This window comes from Elephas maximus, chromosome 9, assembly GCF_024166365.1.
Source record: "Elephas maximus indicus isolate mEleMax1 chromosome 9, mEleMax1 primary haplotype, whole genome shotgun sequence".
NCBI classification, from domain to species: Eukaryota; Metazoa; Chordata; class Mammalia; order Proboscidea; family Elephantidae; genus Elephas; species Elephas maximus.
Window position 1 is genome coordinate 15615955 of NC_064827.1, and position 18014 is coordinate 15633968.

At 44.6% G+C, this 18014-nt stretch overlaps 1 protein-coding gene and 1 non-coding gene across 4 annotated transcripts in view; one reads left to right on the forward strand and one right to left on the reverse strand.

Moving 5' to 3' along the window:
* Positions 1–273: 273 nt before the first annotated feature.
* On the reverse strand, positions 274–385 carry LOC126083466 (U6 spliceosomal RNA). Its single transcript, XR_007518812.1, has one exon. It is a non-coding gene; the product is annotated as a U6 spliceosomal RNA (small nuclear RNA).
* A 9039-nt stretch (positions 386–9424) lies between these two features.
* RIC1 (RIC1 homolog, RAB6A GEF complex partner 1) overlaps positions 9425–18014 on the forward strand; it is a 115034-nt gene continuing 106444 nt past the window's right edge. For all 3 annotated transcript variants that reach the window (XM_049896773.1, XM_049896775.1, XM_049896774.1), the window contains exon 1: positions 9425–9783. In XM_049896773.1, the coding sequence (XP_049752730.1) occupies positions 9640–9783 (144 nt within the window). In that variant the 5' untranslated portion in view covers positions 9425–9639. The remainder of the gene's footprint in view (positions 9784–18014) is intronic.

Genomic DNA, 18014 nt, shown 5'->3' on the forward strand with positions numbered 1-18014 from the left:
TTCCTTTATAAACTGTTATGCCAATTGAGCTAGATGTCCCACAAGTCCATGGTCCCCAGGCTTCAGCTCAGTAATTCAGTCCCTCATGGATTTTAATGTATCTGTGAAGTTTCCATGACCTTGCCTTGTTCAGTTGTGTCGACTTCCCCAGTATTGTGTATTGTCTTACCCTTCACCAAAGTTACCACTTAGCTTGTTGTCTAGTTAGTGCTTTTCCCTCCCCACTGCTCCCCTCCCTCATAACCATCAAAGATTGTTTCTGTGTAGAAACCTAAAAATATGGAACTCTTCACAAATTTGCATGTCATCCTTGTGCAGGAACCATGCTAATCTTATCTGTATTGTTTCAATTTTAGTATAAGCACTACAGAAAAATTTTGAGGGCATAAGCACTATGTGACAATACTAGGTACTTTTACATGGATTATGTTATTCAATCCCCCAACAACCCTATGTGGAATGTTGAAGCTGAGAGAGGTTACAGGCCTAGGCTTTGAATCCAGTCAGCCTCCACTGCCTTTGATCTTAACTCTTCCCTATTTCCTGAGCCTTGGCTTTTGATAATGTGTCTTAGTATACTAGATTGAGATCTCAGACACCCGTGTGGCCCATGTCCCCTTGGGCCTTACCAACTGCAGCAGCTGCATCTCTTTGCCTAATGGCTTTTTCTGGTGGCCAAAGCTCCAACTGAGCAGGGCAGCCTGGACGTGTGGAGAGGTAATGCCCCCTTACTGTAGAAGCAGCCCTTAACCAATGATTGGTAAGAGCTGGTGTCCAAACGCTCCAGCTCTCATTTCTCAGGTAGAATAACTCAGAGGCATGGGTTCTAGTCTACACTGGTTCCCAGAATTCCCCAGAGAGAGTAAGCCTGTTAGCCATAGTGCTAACTTGCTTGAAAATACTTCCTTTATTGGCTGCCTTCCCCTCCCTGTCTTACTTCTCCTGATGGCATGTGTATCCTTGCCTCAGATGGAGCTCTGGTGGCTCATAGGTTAAGCGCTTGGCTGCTAACTGAAAGGTCGGTGATTTTAGACCACCAGCCACTCTGAGGGAGAAAAATCCTGGTGATCTGTAAAGATTACACCCTAGGAAACCCTCTGAGGCAGTTCTACTCCGTCACGTGGGATTGTTAGGAGTCGAAATTGACTTGACAGTACACAACCACCACCGCCACCTTGTCTCCAGCTCTGCTTCTGGGGGAACCAAAGCTAAGACAAACAGGAAAGGAAAGGTGGGCCGATGGAGGAGGAGAATCCAGGCACACTGCCGCAGGGAAAGCACAGTGGGGTTCTAGTCTTGGAAAGCAGCCTCTGACAGACGGCCCCCTGTTCTTGAAGGTGCCAGTGTATCTGGGAGGCAGGAGACAAAGGTTTTGGAGTACTGAATATTGTCACACAAGATGGTTCTTGGACTGCTGGAAATGGGTGGGTGGGCTTCTTTCAGAAACTTCTCTTTTGCGCTACTCTCTTTTTGATTTATATTTGCCCAAAGTTTAATAAGAGCTAAGGGAACCCAGGAAATGCAACCATTAATAAATGGAATAATAAACAAGAAAGAAATGCCAAGATGTTATCAACTGAACATTGAGGATACAGTCATCAGTGAAGGAAGGGTTTCAAAAAAAAAAAAAGTGAAGGAAAGGGGAAAAAATGCACATATAACTTCAGAGGATTCATAACTTACCCATATGGCCTGAATGTAAAAAATATTTATTAAATATTATGTTTCATAATAATATGAACTGAATGAGGCTCTTTTATACAAACTTTACGACACTTGTTGCTGATGTTGTCTGCCGTGGAGTCGATTCTGACTCACGGCAATCCCGTGTGACAGAGTGGAATGGCCCCACAGGGCTTTCTGGGCTGTAATCTTTACAGAAGCAGATTGCCAGGTCTTTCTCCTGCAGGGCTGCTGGGTGGGTTCAAACTGCCAACCTTTTGATTAGCAGCTGAGTGCTTAATCATTGTGCCACCAACGATTAATTTTACTACACTTAAAGGATAGTTAAGGAGCTTTGGTGGTGCAATGGTTAAGCACTCTGCTGCTAACTAAAAGGTCAGAGGTTCACACCCACCCAGTGGCTTTGAGGAAGAAAAGGCCTGGGGATCTGCTCCCATAAAGATTATAGCCTAAGAAACCCTATGGGACAGTTCTACTCGGTCATACAGGGTCACTGAGAGTTGGAATAAACTCTATGGCAACAGGATTGTTTGTTTTGTTTTAAAGGATAGTTTCTCAGCTTGTGACTCTGTGGTCTTTATTAACTAGACTTCCAGTGGTGCCTAATATATTTTCATGAAATAACATGGACATGGGGAAAATCTTGCTTTTGTTTAAGTTAATGGTATTCTAAAATGTTAACTACTGTGTTGACACATTTTAATTCCTTGACCATCTTTGCTTTCACATACTGAACTTTATGGCTGCATTAACTAAGCTTTGCTTACAACTAGACATCACGTTTAAAATTTATTATATGGTTATCATAAGGACCTGAATTAAGTCAGTTCTGAAACTTTTTGCTTGGAGGTTTTTTTTTTTTTTAATAACTTTTATTAAGCTTCAAGTGAACGTTTACAAATCTAATCAGTCTGTCACATATAAGTTTACATACATCTCACTCCCTACTCCCACTTGCTCTCCCCGAGTCAGCCCTTTCAGTCTCTCCTTTCTTGACAATTTTGCCAGCTTCCCTCTCTCTCTATCCTCCCATCCCCCCTCCAGACAAGAGTTGCCAACACAATCTCAAGTGTCCACCTGATATAATTAGCTCACTCTTCATCAGCATCTCTCTCCCACCCGCTGACCAGTCCCTTTCATTTCTGATGAGTTGTCTTCGGGGATGGTTCCTGTCCTGTGTCAACAGAAGGTCTGGGGAGCATGGCCGCCGGGATTCCTCCAGTCTCAGTCAGACCATTAAGTTTGGTCTTTTTATGAGAATTTGGGGTCTGCATCCCACTGATCTCCTGTTCCGTCAGGGGTCCTCTGCTGTGCTCCCTGTCAGGGCAGTCATGGATTGTGGCCGGGCACCAACTTGCTTGGAGGTTTTTTTACTAGTGCATTTCCGATGAACAAATTTAGAAATGCCTATGATTTTTATGGAAACCCTGGTGGTGTAGTGGTTAAGTGCTATGGCTGCTAACCAAAGGGTTGGCAGTTGGAATCCGCCAGGCACTCCTTGGAAACTCTATGGGGCAGTTCTACTCTGTCCTATAGGGTTGCTATGAGTCGAATCGACTCGAAGGCACTGGGTTTGGTTTTTTGGTTTGGAATGATTTTTATAAAATCCGTAGATTCAGAAAGAATGATGAAACCTTAAGCAGAGATTAATTTTAGTGAACACTTTGGTCACAACAGGGAACTGTATGAGCAGTAACAGGCTGTCTTGAGATAATTCTGGGAGGATTTCAGCCCGCAATCCTCATTCCTGGAGTCTTGAAGTATCCCAACATGCTTGCCACATTTTGGTCAAATGATCATTTCAACAGAGGTCTAGGGTAGAGAGGTGGATAATCCCTCCCTGCTTTTTAAACAAACATTTTCAAGTAAACTGGTTTTTACCTGTTTGATACAGATTGCTATCTTTGGGTAGAGATAAGGGATCTTTAAGGGTGGTTTAGAGGGCTGGCAGGGCAACATGAAGGTGATCAGAATGGGCCAGGGAAAATCACTTGGCATAGAGTCACTCTGACTCATGAGGACCTCATGTGTGTCCCAGTAGAACTGTGCTCTCCAGGGCTTTCAGTGGTTGATTTTCTAAAGTGGATCGCCAGACCTGTCTTCCAAGCAGGGGTGAATTATCCAATAGGAAAGGTAAGCACAGTGCTTACCTTGCTTACCAGATCATCTGTAGTGAACAATTTCACATTTTCTCACCACCTCAAAGATTCTGCTTCTAGGTATGGTTGGAATCTGTCTCTCTCCCAACCCGACAGCATCTTCCTACAGAATCAAAGCCTCTTTCTAAGCTTACGATCCCTCACAGCGGCAGATTACCCAGTAAGCAAGGTAAGCATGGGCTTACTTGTATTTACTTACTAATCTGTAGTGAACAATTTCACATGAATTTCACCACATCAAAGAATAGAATTACCACCAAGGGGAACTGGTTAGTCACATATGACTAGAGTTACTGAGATGCTCTTTTTAAGTGCCCACATTTTATTACTGAAAATGTCAACAATATGCTGAAGTGGTGAGAACAGCATGATACAGTCCCAAGTACCCAGCACTCAGCTCCAGATCACCAACTCATGGCCAATCTTGTTTCATACATCTCTCTACCTACTCCGCTCACTCCCAGGTTATTTTGAAGCAAAACCCAGCCATCACAGCATTTCCACTGAGATGTTCATTTCCACTTTTCAGAAGGGAACAAATGATAATCAAGAGTCCAGCCCCGAAGCAAATACATCAGTTGCATGTAACTAAAGTGTAATAACGCTGAATGTCAAAAGGATATTAACCCCATTGCCGTTGAGTCGATTCCGACTCATAGTGACCCTACGGGACAGAGTAGAACTGCCCCATACGGTTTCCAAGGAGCACCTGGTGGATTCGAACTGCCGACCTTTTGGTTAGCAGCTGTAGCTCTTAACCACTATGCTACAAAGAGCCATAAATTAAAGGAGTATCACCTCCAGTGAATATCATCATCGGGTCTCAAGGAGGTTCCCAAACATTGGTAGTAGCATGCTCGAAACCAAAATCCAGCTCCGCTCTGTCCCACCATCAGAAGCTTGAGAACGTGTGCACAAGTATGCAGGTCTCCTTTTAGTCTGGTGACGCAGTAACCTTGGGACTGTGCCTGAAACTCCACATGACTCCTTTACTTCCCTTGATTTACCAGCATTGCAGGCCCTACTTAGAGCAGGGTAAGTGGGACATTATCAATCATTAGCAATTTAACTCTGCTTGTTTTAAGTAACTTTTTTCTCATTATAAAAGTAATACGAAAGTTCATTACACACAATTAGGAAAATACAAAAAAAGCCCAAAGAACATAAGAAAGCACCAATGTTATCAGGGACGTAAAAAAAAATGCCCTCCCCCACTTTAACACTTAACCCTTTATAGAAACTAAAAATTAGTGGAAAAGACAGTAAGAGAGTTCATAACTAGCCTATAGAATGCAGGCACGCAGGCTTAATAAACCAATCCAAGCCACCTCCTGCCGACAACCAGTCATTTTAAATTTCCCTTTGGGGAAATCTCCTAAGAGTTTGTACTCTATATAAGCTGATCAAAATGATCTCTTCGGAGTGGTGGTCCCTGTTCTCAGTTTTTTCCACCCAATAAAACGTTATAATGCTAACTGACTTACTGATTAGATTTTTTTCTTTCAACAGACATAAACTCCAATATTTTGGTGCATTTTCTTCAAGTTTCTTCTACGGCACGTGTATGTTTTACATGGCATGCATACACATGGGATCATATTGAACATACTTTTTAACCTGCTTTTATTACTTCCTAATGAAACCCTGGTGGTGTAGTGGTTAAGAGCTATGGCTGCTAACCAAAAGATTGGCAGTTCAAATCCACCAGCTGCTTCTTGGAAAGTCTACGGGGCAGGTATATTCTTATAGGGTCTCTATGAGTTGGAATTGACAGGACTGCAACGGGTTTCGTTTGGTTCTTTTTAATAGTGGGAGCCCTGGTGACACAGTGGTTAAGAGCTCAGCTGCTGATCAAAAGGTCAGCAGTTCAAATCCACCAGCCGCTCCTTGGAAACCCTACGGGGCAGTTTGGAATCCACTCGATGGCAACAAATTTTTTTTTAACTTATAGTGAACCCACTTCTATATGGTTACTTTTCTCCAACATAACTTTATTTTTGCAAAATATTCTATTGTAAGGAAAGACTGCAATTAATATTTAGATTATTTCCGATTTATGAATCTTACACACACCATTGTCAGGTACATTCTTCAAGTTAAAACTCTGTACACATCAGTGGTTATTTCCTCAGGCAAAAATCCTGAAAAGAAACTTACATCCAAGAGTCTGCATGTTTTTAAGATTTCTCTTTTTTTATATATAATGCCAACTGCCTTCCAGAAAAATTGCACCAAATTATACTCCCACCAACAATGTATACATGTTAAGTCCATTTCCCTGCATGCTAAAAAACCAAAAAAACCCGCTGCTGTCAAGTTGATTCTGAATCACTGTGACCCCGTGTGTTACAGAGCAGAATTTTCCAGAGTTTTCTTGGCTGTAATCTTTACAGAACCATATTCCCAGGCCTTTCTTCCCTGGAGTCACTGGGTGGGTTAGACAGAACTGCCAACCTTTAGGTTAACAGCTGAGTACAATTTGGGTCTCCCAGACACTTTTCTTACCAACGTTATTTCTTGCAATAAAAAAAAAAAAAAAACTTTGTTATACTGATAGATGGAAATATGTACCTGTTAACTTTCGTTTATCAGCTTAGTCTTGGCTGAGAGTGCTGGCAGTGTTGGGGTGAGGGAAGGGAGAGAAGGACAGGAATAGTCTAGGGCATGAGGACTGTTAGTTTATTTTACAAAACAAACTTAGAATTTGGTATTTGAAAGTTGGAAAATGGAGTCCCTAAGGTTTCTATCGCAATAGGGGAACTTTTAAACATGGGGTTTGGGAGCAAGTCAGGTATTTCACTCCCTCCCTCCATCAGGGAGAAAGGTTCAGAGGATATACCTGTCTCTCTTCTTCTAACTTCCCAGACAAGTCATCACAATCCAGGTCAATCCAAACAGCCTAAGGGGCACTGGATCTGTAGAAGGAAGCTAGGTTCTTATCAGGCCATGCATATTTAGGCGCACCCTAAACCTCTCTTGTTCAGTTTCTTCGTCAAGAAAGTGGGAATAACAACATCACATCACTATCATCTACCTTGAAGATTTACTGTGGAATTGCCAGACTATGCATTCAAAAATATTTTGTAAGCCTTAAATGCTACAAAGGAGTGTGGCAGAGGAATCAGATTTTAACGTCAGGTAAAGTGGAAATTGAGTGCAATCACAATTGCTTAGAAGCTCCTTAATTTGCCCAGAAGATGCTAAGATACATGAGGCTCCTCTGGAGAGCTGGGACAAATACATTCTCCGTAAAATTGCCAGTGGAACTGCTGCACTGTAACTCATCGTCCTCTTTCTGCCAACTACATAACCAAAACTGAGTAAGTTCAATAAAAGTATGATGCAATTTCATAATTGTTCTACAATTTTATATTGGCAAGTCAAGAAACTTGCCTCTTTATCTGCCTAATGGTTTGGTACATCTGTATCAGAATTTCAGCCACCAAATATTTTCAGGGCTTATTGTGTTTACTACATTGCAGGCTGCTGTGCTGGACTAGAACACCAGGAAGGAATCACGGTCTGACCACAAGAGGCTGGGGAGCGCTGAGGCACTTTCCACTTTGAGGAATCCTGGGGTTCTTTGGTCACCTTCCAGGGAATACAGCAAAAACTTAGAAAAATTATTATGGAAGGCTACAGATTTTGTAGGCGACTTGGTGGTACAGTGGTTAAGCACTTTTCTGCTAAATGAAAGGTGGGCAGTTGGAACCGAACCTGCAGCTCCACAGGAGAAAGATGCGGCAGTCTGTTTCCCTAAAGATTTCAGCCTTGGAAACCCTATGGGGCAGCTCTACTCTGTCTTGTAGGGTTGGTATGAGTCAGAATGATGGCAACAGGTTTTTTTTTTGGTAACATATTTTTTATGAATGCTAGCTACAATGCTACATCTGATATTAAGTCACTTCTTTCTTCTTTGCTATGCTGCTTTTCTTGTCAGTTAACACTTTTTCAAACCCGTGTTAACTCTTATTTTTTAATTGCAAAAGTAATAAAACACATGGAAAAGTTCAAACGTACAAGAAAGGTATACAATGAGAAGCAGACATTTCTGCTATTCCAGTCACACACACCCACCCCATGTTATCACTGGCTGAATACTTTAAAAGAAAGTTATCTTATGATTAATGTGATCTCTGGGGTCCAAAAGTTAAACACTGAAGTACAGGATTTCAAAGAGCCATTGCAGCTCTAAAATGAAGTCCATGTTTTTTGTAGGATCTTTTGTAGCATCAACTCCACTGAGGGTGCAAAAGAGGTTGACAGCCTCGCCTGCTCTAAAGTTAGGGTTGGTAGAGGATAAATTTACTGATTGAGGATTCAATTTACTGACTGAGTAAATGACTCCGCTCGGTGTCCACCAGCTAGCTATCTCTCTGTTTGTTGGATGAAGGTGGCTTACGTACTTCTGTGATGCTAGAAGCTATACACTAGTATTTCAAACACCAGCAGGGTCACCCATGGTGAACAGGTTTCAGTAGAACTTCCAGACCAAGACAGGCTAGAAAGAAAGGTCTGGTGATCTACTACTGAAAATTAGCCAATAAAAACTTTGGATCACAGTAAAATATTCTCCCATATAGTACTGAAAGATGAGCCCCCTAGGTTGGAAACCAAAAAAACCCAAATCCATCGAGATGATTCCAACTCATAGTAACCCTACAGGACAGAGTAGAACTGTCTCACGGGGTTTTCAAGGCTGTAATATTGCGCGTCAGACTGCCACATCCTTCTCTCACAGAGCGGCTGATGGGGTAGGTTGGGACTGCTGATCTTTCCATTAGCAGCCCAGCGTGCTTAACCACTGCGCCACACACTCAAAAAGATGCAGTGGCTGCAGCTACGGACTCAAGCATAACAAGGACTGTGAAGAAGGCTCAGAACTGGATAAACGTTTCCTTTTTCCATTGTGCACATAGTCGCCTTAAGTCAGAGCCCACTGGAAGGCAACTAACAACTAGGATGGAAACTCCATGAGAACCGAGACTACAGCAAAGGGTTCTGGCACACAAGAGGGGCTCCAGCACTGATGCCTGGGCCCTGTCACAGAGGCACCCAGTGAGTGCGTCTTCACGTTACCGGCGCCCCCTACAGCCCCACTGCCACCAGCATCACGTGACTCGCGCTCCCCTTCAGGTCCTCACCCACCCGCGTCACCTGACTCGCGCCCCCTCCACCGAGCCCACGAATCGGCGAGGGAGGTGAAACTTGGCAAGGCCAGGCGAGCAGGGCATTCCTCCCGGTTGCGCATCACCGGGTCCGACCCACTTGCCTCCGGCTTCCAGGAGGCCGTTCCCTCCCGATTCTGGCTGACTATACACTCCAGATTGCAAACGCGAGGCGGACAGAGGCGGGAAGGGGGCAAACGCGCACGCGTGAGATTCAGGGCGGAGCTTCAGAAGCCAGACCGAGGGCTGCCAGGGGAAGGGGAGGAGTCTTCACAGCCCGCGCGTGCGCGCTCCCCTCGCCCCGGGCCGGCCCACCCGGCGCGGCGTGGTGACGCCCTCGCGGCCGAGGAAGGGGCGGGGCCAGGCCCGGGGCGGGCCCCGCGGTGCCCCCGCCCCTCCAGGCCGGCTCGTCCTCCCCCGCCCTCCCCCACTCTCGGCCCGTCAGCGCGGGCTGCCTTCGTCGCGCAGGGTCGCGTCGACCCGGCTCGGCCAGCGGGCAGATGCCCCGAGCTGCCGCCTCCGCCGACTGGGCCGGTGGCGGCGTGGAAGGCGGGCGTCCGGCCCGGGCCCGCTGAGTGTGGCGGACGGGGCCGGGGCCGGCGCCGGGGCGTCGCGGCTCCGTGCGGACCATGTATTTCCTGAGCGGCTGGCCCAAGCGGCTGCTGTGCCCGCCGGGGCGCCCGGCCGAGGCGCCGCTCCACGTCCAGGCCGACCCGCACAGGGCTTTCTTCGCCGTCCTGGCCCCGGCTCGCCTCAGCATCTGGTTCAGCCGAGTAAGTCGCGCCGCCGCCGCTCCCTCCTGGCGCCCCGGCCCGTCCCGCCCCCAACTTCCACCCGAGCTCGGACCCTGCCCCTCGCGTGGACCGCCGTCTTGCCGGCCTCGCGCCCTGGCTTGGGCCGCGTGTGTGCGGCCGGCACGTCCTCCGGGGGTCGGAGCCTCTCCGCCGACCTCCCTGCCTCTGCGGCGGCCCGACGGCCGGCTCCGGGCAGCCCCCGCGCCCCTCGCCAGCCGGGACGTGCCTCCCCTCCCTGCCCCCTTCCCCAGGGAACAAATCTGTGCGAACTTGCCGCAATTCGAAATGTGGCCGCCGGGGTGCTCCCAGCTCCGCGCTGCTGGAGAGGTCGCCGGCCGGGAGCTAGGGGAAGCCTGTTGGGCTTCACCCGGTGCCAGACTTGACAGGCCTGTAATAACTTATTCTGGAAACTACAGCCAGAGTTCTTTGTGTTTCGGGAACGGTCTGGTTATCCCGCTTCCCGCCCTCCCCCATCCCCCGAAATCCCCTCCCCACGTTAAAACTAGTCCCTTTCTCTTGCAGTTCTGGGACTCAGCGGAGAATTAAAGGGGCGGCGGGGGAGGGGGGGTGTTGGCAGGCAGCGGAAGTAAAACTCAAATCTCTCTGCGCTGCTCCTTGGTATTAACACCTGGAAATAATAAGACTTGGGAAGACCGTGGACGTGAAACTCAACTCTTTGTTTTTTGCTTTCTGTGCGTCTCGGTTATGTTTTCTTTCTTGTATGTAATTACCGACTAGGTAAGAGAAATACCTTCAAAACTAAGTGGTGAATGGAATACGGTCTACTCTTTGCAAATGCTGTTGCAGGTCTGTCTTTAAAAAACAGAGTATAAAAATGATTTTTTTTTTTTCAAAGAAGGCAGTACTAATCGATGTCAGAGTAGAGTTTTTTTTTTTTTTTTTTTCTTGTTTCATAGCTAACTCGACCATGTGATGAGAGGTTGCGACCTTGGCCTCATTAGAACTACGTGAAATACTGGTTTTAGTTAAATTAGAACTCCCAGAGCTCTGTATGTTACCATTGGAATGCCTATAGCGTCCTTGACTGTCCTCACACACAGCCCTGTTAAAAGTGATGATGGATTTTATGTAAGTCTTGTATCTTTTTTATGTGAGTATAATATTTGGGCCATAAATCAGATAATTCGCCATTAAGTTTTGGAGGCTCTAATTTTTTAGCATATATCAGAATAAAACAGGCTGTTATAAAATTGTAACTACCAGCAAACTGACTGTTCTGTGTGCTGCTTGGTTGCATTTTTGAATATGTATATTGTCTATGGAAACCCTGGTGGTGCAGTGGTTAAGAGCTATGGCTGCTAACCAGAAGGTGTGCAGTTCAAATCCACCAGGTGCTCCTTGGAAACTGTGGGGCAGTTCTACTCTGTCCTGTAGGGTTGCTTTGAGTCAGAATCCACTGGAGGGCAACAGGTCGGAATCCACTGGAGGGCAACAGGTCGGGTCATATTGTTTATCATTTGGGTCTTAAATGAGGTACGAACTCATTTACATTGTTGCATGCCCACTGAGTAATTAGGCGTATATAACTCTCTTCTCTCAAGGATATACAAAAAATATAATTAGAACTTGATTTTTAAATTGTTTCCTGAATTTAGTATTAAGCTTCACTCTGGTGTAACAAATTGTATTTGGAAAGCCTAAAATTTATTTTTGCCTCTGAAGTAGGCAAAAGTACCTGAGTGGTGCGAACGGTCAAATGATTACTAGCCGATAGGTCAGCAAACCCACCCAGAGGCACCTGAAAAAGCAGACAGACCTGTCGATCCGTGGAGCACAGTTCTATTCTGACACACACACAATGGCCATGAGTCGATTTCGACTTGATGGCAACTAATAAGAACAAAATAGATGAACTTAATTTTAGACATACCTAAACTTTACAAGGGATGGCTAGAGTAGAAACCTGTAGACCACTTTATTCTCCTGGTAAAAGGAACATAAAAATGTGTGTCAACTTTCTGAAGGACGTTGTGAATATTCTTAAGAATATATGTTGGTTGGTTTTGGAGTTGGGTACTGTATGAATGCAAGGCAGTCCTCGGAATTTAAAATTACTCATTTGTCCTTGCCTCAAACTCCTACGCTACACACAACAACCCTGAAACTACTACCATAAAACCCTGAATGAAAAACGTTAGTTTTCAGGGAATCTTTGAATTCAGAAGTATGAAGTTGCAGTGCAGTAGATGGTTTTTATATGGTGTTTTTCACCATGGTCTCCTAACTCCCACCAAATAATTGGGTGGGATTATGCAAATAAGGTGGTTGTGGCCCACCAGTGGCATTAGACAGCTTCCTAATAATGCGGATAATGTACATGGCACCCTTGTGGGAAGTGGGACCATGCAAATAACGTATATGGAACCCTAATGAGGGGATTGGTCACTTTTGCCATCCCACTTGGCTTAAAATGAGCCATCTCAGAGGCAGAAAGGAGGGACCTCACAACCACGAAGAAGAAAAGGGAGCAGAGTGTGTTCCTTAGACCCAGGGTCCCTGTTCTGAAAACCCTCTGGATCCAGGAGACAAAGAAGGAGAGAAAGGAGAACCGTGACACTGGAGGCAGTGCCAAACTGAGGCAGCAGAACCAGAAGACTGACACAAGACAGTACAGTGGGCTTCCTGGCCCACAGAACAAGTCAGTTACAGGGGGTGTGCCGACCCACAGACCAAGAGAGCTGAGAAGAGCCTTTGAGCAAGAGACTTTCTGGCAGAGTGGGGTGCCTCCAGGCACTTGTCTGTGGAACTAGGCTTACCGACCAAGAGAGCGAAAGAGCTGAGCACCTTCTGGCAGGAGGCTCTCTGGTGAAGTACGGTGCCCCTGGGCATTCATTGGTAGGGCTAGAGAGCTTTGTAACACTTACCCAAGCAGGGCAGGGGCAGGCCGAGGGGCTAAGGGACCAAGAAGCTGAAGATCAGAGAGAGGCCTGCTACAAGCATGACTCAGAAGAGATAGTTTTAATTGAAGAACTATATCCTGAGTCATTTCTAATCCTAAATTGTAACCTGTTGCTTCTCTAATAACTGTCTTTGGTCATTAGCGTCCAAAAAAACTCACGCCTCAAGTTGCAATAGTGAAAGATTCTATGGGCAAAATGCTGAATGAAGCAGGAAACATCAAAAGAAGATGGAAGGGATACACAGAGTTACTGTACCAAAAAGAATTGGTTGACTGATGTTCAGCCATTTCAGGAGGTAGCATATGATCAAGACGTCCAAGCTGCACTGAAGACACTGGTGAAAATCAAGGCTTCAAGAATTGACGGAATACCAGTTGAGATGTTTTCAACAAACGGATGTAGGGCTCGAAGTGCTCACTCATCTATAACAAGAAATTTCCGAGACTGGTACTTGCACAGCCAGCTGAAAGAGATCCGTATTTTTGTCTACTGCAAAGAAAGGTGATCCAACCAAATGTGGAAATTATCAAACAGTATCCCACACAAGTAAAATTTTGCTGAAGATCATTCAAAAGCAGCTGCAGCAATACATTGACAGGGAACTACCAGAAATTCAAGCTGGATTCAGAAGAGGACGTGGAATGAGGGATATCATTGCTGATGTCAGGTGAATCCTGGCTGAAAGCAGAGAATGCCAGAAAGATGTTTACCTGTGTTTTAGTGACCATGCAAAGGCATTCAACCGTGTGAATCTAACAAATTACGGATAACATTGCAAAGAATGGGAATTCCACAACCCTTAATTGTGCTCATGAAGAACCTGTACATAGGAAAAAAAAGGCAGTCATTCGAACTGAACAAGGGGGTACTGTGTAGTTTAAAGTCAGGAAAGGTGTGCTTCAGGGTTGTATCTTTTCACCAAACTCCTTCAGTCTATATGCTGAGCAAATAATTTGAGAAGCTGGACTCTGTGAAGAACGGGGCATCAGGATTGGAGGAAGACTGATTGCTAGTCTGCGTTACACAGATGACACAACCTTGCTTGCTGAAAGTGAAGAGGACCTGAAGCTCTTACTGGTGAGGTCAAAGACTCCAGCCTTCAGTGTGGATTACACCTCAACATAAAGAAAACAAAAAATTTCACAACTCGACCAATAATCACCATTGTAATAAACAGAGAAAAGATTGAAGTTGTCAAGGACTTCGTTTTACTTTGATCCACAATCAACACCCATGGAAGCAGCAGTCAGGAAATCAAATGACACATTGCAGTGGGCAAATCGGCTGCAAGAGACCTCCTTAAAAAGTGTTAAAAAGCAAAGATGTCACCTTGACACTAAAGTGTGCCTAACCCAAGCCATGCTGTTTTCAGTCACCTCATATGCATGTGAAAACTGGGCAGTGAGTAAGGAAGACTGAAAAAGAATTGTTGCCTTTGAATTATGGTGTTGGCAAAGAATATTGAATATCCCATGGACTGCCAAAAGAACCAATGAATCTGTGTTGAAAGAAGTAAAATCAGAATGCTCCTTAGAAGCAAGCATGGCGAGACTGCGTCTCACATATTTTGAACATGTTATCAGGAGGGATCAGTCCCTGGAGAAGGACGTCGTGTTTGGTAAAGTGGAGAGTCAGTGTAAAAGAGGAAGACCCTTGACGAGGTGGATTGACATGGTGGCTGAAAAAGTGGGCTCAAGCATAACAACGACTGTGAGCATAGTGCAGGACCAGGCAGTGTTTTGTTCTGTCGTGCATAGGATCACTATGAGTCAGAACTGACTTGACAGCACCTAACAACAACAACTTTCCTAATAAACCCCATAACGGTGAGCATAGTCTGTCAGTTCTTTGTAGCCAGCAGAGAAGTAGAGTGCCATGAGAGGGATGGTTAGTGTCAGTAAAAAAATTTAGAGGAGGTAAGTCTGACCTCTTCCTCATGGCAATCAGCCTTACACTGTTACTACTACCACTAATTCTCCTCCCCCTTGTAAAGTTAGATGAGGAGGTTGGACGACGCTGCCATCACGTAGTTTTTCCAGGAGTGAAATGAAATGTAGAAATACCTTAGAGGAGCCTGCATGATGTATATTAGTGGTGAACCTTGATCTCTGTACTTACAGCTTTCTCATTTAAAAAATCAGGTACTGGACCAGGTGATGATACTAAGGTCTATGTTATGTAACTGGGATGAATAAGTAGGGAAGAGGTGCCAGACTCTAGCTTTAGACTCTTTTTTCCTGGGATATGCCTTTTCATACTGTGTCTGAAGTTTTTCATTTTTATTGAAAAATGTTTATAATCCCTGAAACTATGTAAGTTAAAATAAATTTAGGTTAACAAAATTTTCCTTAGAAGTGAAAATGCCTCGTATTTGTTTCTTAGGGCTTCTGTAACAAAATACCACAAATTGGGTGACTTACAAGAATAGAAGTTTATTTTTTCAGTTCACTTTCAGAGTATGAGAAGGGCCATGTTCTCTCAGAAGGCTCCCAGCTTCTGGTAGCCCCAGGTGCTTCTTGGCATTCCATTGCGTGTAGATGCACATTTGCTGGGCTATCTTCCCCCTGTGTGTCCCTGTGTCTGCTGTCTTTTATAAGGACAGTGCTCAGGTTCTATTACGCCCCACCGTACCCTGATATGACTCATATTAACTTCCTTGATAGCATCTTTTAAGACCCTATTTCCAAACAGCGTCACCTTAACAGGTACTAGAGTTAGGACTTCAGCATATCTTTTTAGTGGACACAGTTCAATCCGTAACACACCTGTAGGTAAATTAAGAGGCTCTCAGTATTCTTGCATAATGCAGAGTGATTTAGTTTAAAATGTTTGCACTGAGAACATGAAAGCTTTGGTTTAGGGGAGGTTGTAGATGCAAATAATTTTATAGAATATGGTGAATTTTGGAGATCTTTAAAAGAAGAGTTTTATGGAGTTTAGGCCTTAGAGCTCTTCCAGGACATTCAAAGGCAGGCAGAGACGTGCTCAAAGAGATGAGAGGATATCATAAGATTTGCTTACTTGAAATTTTATTAGGGCTCTCTTAGTTCTTAGTAAGAGCTGGAAACCTTTGTGTATCGTGTGGGCACTTTGTGGTTGGTCTGTAGTTCTAATACAACCCTGTGGTGTATTACTTTAGAAACCTAACCACCCCTTATAACATTTGTGTGTTACTGAGTTTCAGGCATCCAGTTTACATGCACACTTACATACTGGTGAATTGTTTTTGGGTGCCCGTGAGTCCATTTTGACTCACAGTGACCCCTTGTGACACAGGAGGACTGTCCCATAGGTTCTTGGCTGTGATCTTTCAAATTGCCAGGTCTTTCTTCCGTGGAGCCACTGGGTGGGTTTGAACCACCAGCCTTGCAGTTAGCAGCTGAGTACTTACCTGTTTGTGCCACCTGGGCTCCTTTTTGTAGAGAATAACCTATTATTTTTTTAATTTTAAAATAAGGAGGGGTGAATTTTTAAAAACAAAAGCTAGCCTTGTGAAAGGAAAGCACATTTAATAGTCTAAGCTAGTGTCGTAATGCCTCCAGAGAATTGCTCTATGTAGAATGTTGTTTATCCATGAAGCTATGGAAACGTTAAAATTTCTAAGAATAACTTGTATACATTTTACGAATCTTCTGGTGAACTGTTATGTACCCCTCATGCCTGTTACCGTCGAGTTGATTCCAACTCATATAGTGACCCTGTGGGACAGAGCACGACCCATAGCTTTCAGGGAGCTCCTGCTCCAGCTAGCTGTTTGGAATCCCATTGTTACAGAGTCATGAGGTGAAACCTGTGAGAGCCAGAACTCCACGGGACTGCCTTATTTTTCTGGGTCTTACAAGGTTTCTGCCTTTGACAGGGTCTAGTCTTACCACTTTTCTATGGTGCATTTTAGTGGAAAATATTTGAGTTTCCTTCTCTGACAGGTTTCCACCTTACACAGGTTCTGGCTTTTGCAGGTTTTACTGTATCTCCTAAGAATTATTTCTTCAACCCAAATTTAAGAAGTACAGTGCTGTTGTAAATGTGTTTATGAATGAAAGTTTCTATAGATACTCGATTTGCTTTTTGATGGAGATTTTGAAACAACATATTTCATCTTTAAAGTGTGAGGGTTACTATCTTGCTTTCAGTGTAACACATTGATGTAAAGGAGCCCGGGTGGCGCAGTGGTTAAAAGCTTGGCTAATAATTGAAAGCTTGGTGGCTCAAACCCACCAGCCGCTTCGAGGCAGAAAGACTTGTCATCTGCTCCCGTAAAGATTACAACCTTGGAAACCGTATGGGGCCAAAAGCAGTCCTGCCCTATCCTGTAGGGTTGCTGTTAGTCAGAATCAACTCAGTGGCAACGAGTATGTTGATGTAAGAAAGTTTACTTGGGATGCTTATGAGTTGGAATCAACTTGATGGCAACTAAGAACAACACTTGATGATTCTACTTAGTTCTAAAAACTACTCAAGAGTGTACAGCAGGGGTTATTGGCATATTTTGGAGCCAAAAAAAGGATGTTCAAAAAGATTGAGTGTGTCTTAGGTTGGGGTAGTAGAGGTGGGGCTTCACTGGTGGGGCGACTGATGATGTACTTCTGCCAAGGAGATTGTGAAAAGACCAGTTGCAACTTTGAGACTGAAGTTGCTCGTTAAAGCAGGTCATGATTTACGAGTGACATGGGTGTTGTCTGTGATGAATTGTATTTTGTGCTGTACCAGGGGGCCTAGAAGTACTGCTTCAGTACAATGCTTAACTGTGGCTATGCAGGTCTAAATAAATGAACTGAGAAATTATCACTGCTAGTAGGCTGCCAGGAGCCCTGGTGGAACAGTGGTTAAGAGCTCAGCTGCTAACCAAAGGGTCAGCAGTTCGAATCCACCAACCACTTCTTAGAAACCCTATGGGGCAGTTCTTCTCTGTCCTGTAGAGCCTCTATGAGTCGGAATCAACTTGATGGCAACAGGTTTAGTAGGCTGCTAATAAAAAGCTGAAATAGGCAAATAATCACTGGGTTTATGAAATAAATGATCTGTCTTTGAGTAACCCCGAGCAGAAGCTTAAGTTCCTGTGGTGTACACTAGTAATGAGCAAAAACCTGAGATTTATGTCAGAGGAACCAAGGTGTAGGTCAGGTATATGGTTAGCTGTGTGACCTCAGGCAGGCCACATAATTCACATCTATATTTTCCAAACCCTCCTATCTTCACCCTTTCAACTCTGTTGATTACTCACTACTTTGTAAAGTCACCTGCTCTGAAGTCTTCTGTGATTCATTGTCAGTTGGAGAATGAAGTTCA